The sequence below is a fragment of the Dendrobium catenatum genome, unplaced genomic scaffold, assembly GCF_001605985.2.
Source record: "Dendrobium catenatum unplaced genomic scaffold, ASM160598v2 original_scaffold_112318, whole genome shotgun sequence".
Lineage (NCBI taxonomy): Eukaryota > Viridiplantae > Streptophyta > Magnoliopsida > Asparagales > Orchidaceae > Dendrobium > Dendrobium catenatum.
In genome coordinates, this window is record NW_021430753.1 from 192,281 (window position 1) to 198,112 (window position 5,832).

At 45.3% G+C, this 5,832-nt stretch overlaps 1 protein-coding gene across 1 annotated transcript; it reads right to left on the reverse strand.

Moving 5' to 3' along the window:
- Window positions 1–2,689: 2,689 nt before the first annotated feature.
- On the reverse strand, window positions 2,690–5,086 carry LOC110091784 (DELLA protein SLN1). Its single transcript, XM_020816030.2, has one exon. It carries the CDS (start codon window positions 4,875–4,877, stop codon window positions 2,940–2,942), a length of 1,938 nt encoding a protein of 645 aa, XP_020671689.1. The 5' UTR covers window positions 4,878–5,086; the 3' UTR covers window positions 2,690–2,939.
- Between the last annotated feature and the right edge of the window lie 746 nt (window positions 5,087–5,832).

Here is a 5,832-nt window from a genome sequence, read left to right on the forward strand (position 1 = left end):
GTGGAGGGCTGCTGTTGTTTGGGTTAGAGAGGATTGTAGTAGAGATTGGAATTGGGTTGTCAGAAGGGTGTTGCTCAGCAGATGAGGTATCTACCAGAACATCAAATTTGTTCTTAGTGTTGATGGAGGGTTGGTTTTCCATAGGGGCAAGACTTGGGTCCAATAGAGAGACAAGGTCTCCAGAAGGCGAATTAAGGTTAGGGATTATAGGCCCTGGTTGAGGATTTTGAAGAATTGGATCTGTTTATGGTTGATGGTCTGGTTTTGAAAGAAGAACAGGTTTTAGGATTATTAGGCGAGGAGGAGGGGTAGCTCTTGGCTTGCGGCTGGTGCTTCTTCCTCTAGGCTTGGGAGCAGTAGGTGGTCGAATGATGGGGTCCTTGGGGCAAAGGGTCGGGGGATGCATGATAGAACCGCACTGGGAGCAATGCTCAGGCTTCCAGTCATATTGCACACGCAGCGGGTAAGATTTTCCATCAACAGAGTAGAAAATTTCATCAGGGAGAGGAGAGGAACTAGTAACTTGCACACAAATTCTAGCGAACGTCAATCTAGTTTTTGCGGCAGTGAGAGCATTGACTGCAAGGGGAATACCTACACAACTTGCAAGCTTAGAAATACCTTCCGGTGTCCAGAGAGAAAGTGGCAGGTTCATTATTTTGATCCACAGTGGGATAGACGGGAACTCTTCCCTCTTAGGGATGAAGTCAGGAGTCCACTTTTGGAGGATAAAGGATTTTCCGAAGAAGAACAAGGGTCCTCCGGTCCACGCAAGCTCATAGTCTTCTAAGGCAGAAAACTTTAGGAGAAAAAACCCATCGTCCATGGTGAGGAGGGAGAAGGAACCTTTAAGGTTCCAAGCTTTTTTGATTGTCGTCAGCAAAGCCTCGTAGAACGGACGTTTACCGATTGAGTATCCAACGAGGGAAAGCGACCATTCTGATGCACCAGCAACAAACTGCTCAGCAATAAAACTGGTGGTGAGGTTCTGCGCTGGAACGAAAGAGAGCGAATGCGAGAAGGTCGTGGAGACCTGGGGGGTAGAGGCTAAGAGGGGTTTCCAATCAAGAGGAGAAGTTGAAGGAAGGAGGGTGGGGGTGGTGGAGGCGAGTGGCAGGGAGAGCAAAACTAGGGCACACTAAAACCCTTTGACGCTCTAACTTTCGTTGTTGAAATGCTAAGTAGCAGCCTTATTAGTGAAAGCCGTAACAGTCGAGTGTAAATATAAATTTTTTGGGGGAAATTCAGATATTTTTTTTAGTACTAAAATGTAAATATATATTATACTCATCTCTCATTTTGTCTCTAATATTGAAGTCACTCATCCACCCAAACATGCTCATCTTTGCAAAACTTAGGTTTCATTTGAAACGGCTTTCTTATTGTTTTTTAAAGCAATTTTCTAGCACAAAATTAAAAACATTTGTATTAAAAATTTGTTTTAAGAAGCAGATAAAAAGCCATCTCAAATGAAGCCTTAATTTGATTTTATACTTATTTTCTTAATGGCGAACATTCCAAATCATAAAGGATTATGATTTGTTAATTTAGATGATAAATACGTCTATAAAAATTACATATTCAAGCTGAAAATATTATTATAATTATCATTTCACAAGAATTAAAATTCTAATATGCATTTTATTTTTCATTGCTTTCTATTTCAAAAATTTAATTATCATCTAAATTAACTAATCGCATCGCAACCAATGAGCGAGATTTATGGCATTTGCATGTAATAATTTCCTCATTCCAAATCTGCATTTCGCTATTAATGATATTTAAATTCATTAAATTTAAAAGAAATTAGGTAAATAAAAACTTTATTCATTCGTTCATAACAAAAAAAAAAAATATTTAAAAACTAAATACATATAAACGATTAAAATGATAATTAAAAAATGTTTAAAAATAATAACAACTAAAAATGGCTATATGAAGGCATTAGGCCTCCATAGTGGTGGCCCCTCTGTGCTCCCCTCCCTCTCAACCGGGGCCCACCTGAATGGCCCGAAGGACAACTGTTGTTATTCACCACTGTCGTAAGGCCACCATCAGACTTTTTCCCATTCACAAAATAGCAATGGAGCCTTTTTAGTTTTTCGTTTTCTCCTCACATTTCCCGATATCTCGACCCTTAATCTTCGTGCCGGGGAAAAAAGAAAATGCTGTAGCTGTGTCTGTTTCCTGCTCCTCTTCCAGCCTGCTACGCTATGCTCTGCTGGAATTTTTATTAGGTCCAGTGTAAGGACATAGAGGTCCGATGTAATCGTGTAAGGACGTAGAGGCAAAATCCCGTCAAAAAACTCTGTATTTGCTCGATATTACTAGGTATTATTTGATGATAACGATGAATACCGCTCTGTGAAGATCAATACCGAGCTATACCGAGTGTCCCGAGTTTTTTCTAGGAAAAACTCGAACAACTTTCGTATAACTCGATATTGCTCGGTATACCTCGGTATTGAGTCTTCACGTGATGGTATTCCTCGTTATTGTTTGGTATTGCTCGGTATTTCTCATTTTTTGGCGCGATTTGACCTCCGATCGGACGTTCCTCTATGTCCGGTCGGAGGACGTAATAATTGTTAGCTCTGCTGGCCCTCCTAGTCTTATAATAATTAATTATTAGGAATTAAATAGTCCCAATTTTGAAAATTATTAATTATATTTATACAGACATAGGGAATTTAAATACAAACATAACATATTCATTAAGGTAAAAGGAGAGGGGTGACAAAATCAACATAATTGTGAAAACAAACAGGGAAAAGGATGCCCGATTTCGGGCGGGCAACAGTGACATAGGGAGGAACCAGCTGTGCTTGGAAGCTTCAGCATCTAATAAACCGAACAGCCCAATCATCCCGGCCCGCCCAACCCGCACCGCCCAACCGACGGCCGAGATGAAGCAAGAAAGATCAGCGAGGAATCTTGGATCAACGAGCATCAGAGGCCGCGGGGGCGGAGAAAGATTCGCCGGAGCCGGCGGGACGCCAGGCCGATGTGGCGATGAGGGGACGAGTATGCCACCCGAGGGTGAGGCAACCATCCTTCTCTTCCACGCGGTATCCATCGCCGCCGGCGAAGAGGGCAAGGAGCATGCTAGCCTGCTTAAAGGCGTTAGAGCCGAGGTGGACGGGCTCGAAGTCGGCGTCTCTCATCCTTCCTCGCCATTGAGATAGTGTCTCGTGGCGCTCTGTCCGCTCCGTCCCCTCGCAAGCCACTACGTTGCAGATCTGTCTGCCGAGATAGACTTCCGACATAAACTGGTCCTGCTGCCCATCGGCGATGCCGCCTCCCTCCAGGGAATCGAACATCGTGGAATAGAAGTGCAGTGCCTCGGTGAACCGGTCCATGAACGGACCGGCGTTATGATTCGCGTCCTGCTCGACGATGGTCACAATCCGCGGCTTCAGCGCGCGAACTGTGCCAAGGACCTTCTCTAAGGCCCCAGGCCGCGCCAGTAGACCGTGGAGCTCGAAGACAGAGTTGATCGCCACGACTTCTGGTTCGTCGGAACCGCTGTTGGCAGAAGATGGGGACTCAAGCATGTAAGGTTCGAGGTCGGCTAGACTGTTTGCGACAAACCCGCGGTATTCGAAATCAACGTGGATGGTGTCCGCAAGCTGAGCGAGCTTCCAACCGACTTGCTGCAGAGCGTCGGTGTTATCCGGTTGGGGAGGGCCGATTCCAGTAAGGCGGAAGGACGGAGGACCTCCAGGGCGGAGAGCGAGCGCCTGCATCAGTGCCGGCCATTGCATCCCTTGTTTCATGCTGAAATCGATGACGTGAACCCGGCGGTAGCCGGCAAAGGCCTCTAGAATGGCTTGATTGGCCGTGAAGTGGGCGAACTTTAGATAAGGGCAGCTCTCATAAAAGTGCATCTGGAGGATGTCGGAGAAAGCCGAGTCTAGCGAGCAGTCCTGCTGAGGATTGAGGCAGTAAATCCGGCGAGCGAGGGCCTCAGCAAAATATCCTGCGACCTTCCGCATAGCGCCGCCCTGGGATGAGGCTAGCATCGAGATCTGTTTGACGAGAATATCCGACGCCTTGTAATTCTCCTGCTGGACCGCTTCTGCGCAAGCCATAAGTGCGTGAACCAGACGGATTCCGACCTCCTGAGTGTCCTCCATCACCACCGGCATCGCGGATGATACTTCGCTGCCGCAGGTGGAGGTAGACATCGATCCGATTGCTGGCGCAGACCGTCCAATCACTCCGCCAGATCCGCCTCTGGAAGTCGATGAGGAAGAGGAGGTCTTCATGCGTTTCCGATCTCTGGGTCCAGTATTCTCCATCTGTGTCTCCGATCCGTATACAGCACGGTTTCCCCCAGCGCTGTTACTTCGGAGTGAGTAATCAGCAGGAAGCATGGCAGCTGACGGAGTAGACAGCTCGATGGAGGTAACGGTGGAGGATTCCATAGTGGCTAGAGTTTCAGCAGAATTAAAGAAGTTAGACGATGAGTGGCCGGACATCGGGTCTGGCGGAAAGTCAAAAACTCCGGAATTAGGATGCATCACTGGCGGCAGTGGCGGGGGAGGCGTGCTGAGCTCGGAGAGCATGCTTTCGAGCCAGTTCGATATATCGGACGGATTATAGTGCACGGTGTCGGCGGCAAGGTGGTTAAGTAGCGCATCATCCTGCGGAGCACCACCCCCCATCGCCATCTCCAGTTGCTGCAGCTTCTGCGCCACGATCTCCATGTCGGAGGATCTCACCTTATACCCCAGCACCGCTAGATGCTCGTCCTCTGTCTCCTCGTCGAACCCCATCATCTTCGCCTTCCCCATCATCGCCATCCTCGCCGGCGCCGGAGCAACATTCCTCACAATCCCACCTCTCGCGACGCCGTCCATGTTCTCCCTCTTCATCGCCTCTCCGTTTCTGGAGACGGAAGGATTGAGATCAACCTAACTAGCTAGCTGCTCTTCAGCTTCAAAAAGCAAAGATGTGACTCTTGCAATCGGCCCGCTCTCCGAAATCTCACCCCAATATAGCCATCGAGGGATGGAATATAGCAAACGGTGAAGGGACGAAAGGGCGAGTAGATGACGAGTGCACGGATAGCTACTTAGAACAGGAGCGGAGGATCGGAGAAAGTAAGAAATGAATAAAAGCTTGGTCTCAAAATATGGACAGATATGACTGATATAATATATTTTTCATTAAAAAATTTATTCATAAATCTTGCATTAGAAAAAATAATCAAAATATGTAAACTTAAAAAGAAAAAAATTGACTTAAGGGCTATTTGATTTATCGAAAAAAAGATCGCAAATTAAAAATAAGGTAGTGTAAAAGAAATACAATATATTTTAAGTATTTTAAAATTATTTGGATGAGTAAAATAAATGCAAGTAATTATTTTATTAAAATTTGGCTTGAAATAAAAGGAATTCAGTGTTCATTACAACGATAGCAATGGCTGACGGTGGTGACAGTAGAGTAGGAGATTGTGGGCGGCCACTTGTAGCTGGTCTCGGTGGATAACCTATGTTGGGTGGCAGGTGGCGACCAGGGCAACTATAATAAAAAAATTACAATGTATTTTAAAATTGACCAAATCAAACGACTTTCAAATACACCAAAATTGAACATGTAGGTGAATTTCAAATACTTTTGAATTTTACTTTGCATTTCTCTCATTTCAAATCGAACACTAATATTTTAAAAACCCTTATATTTGAAATATTTATCTACGGTTGATACCCAGTCTTACTTCTAAGACTTATAAGACCTCACCATGTAAAAGTCGTAAGAGAGAAAAAAAGGAAAAAGTAGTAGAGTGAGAAGAGAGATTTTAGGTATTCTTAGTCTTGTCCTTTT

Coding starts and splice junctions, on each gene's coding strand:
- LOC110091784 (XM_020816030.2), bottom strand. CDS start 4,877: ATGAAGAGGGAGAACATGGACGGCGTCGCGAGAGGTGGGATTGTGAGG.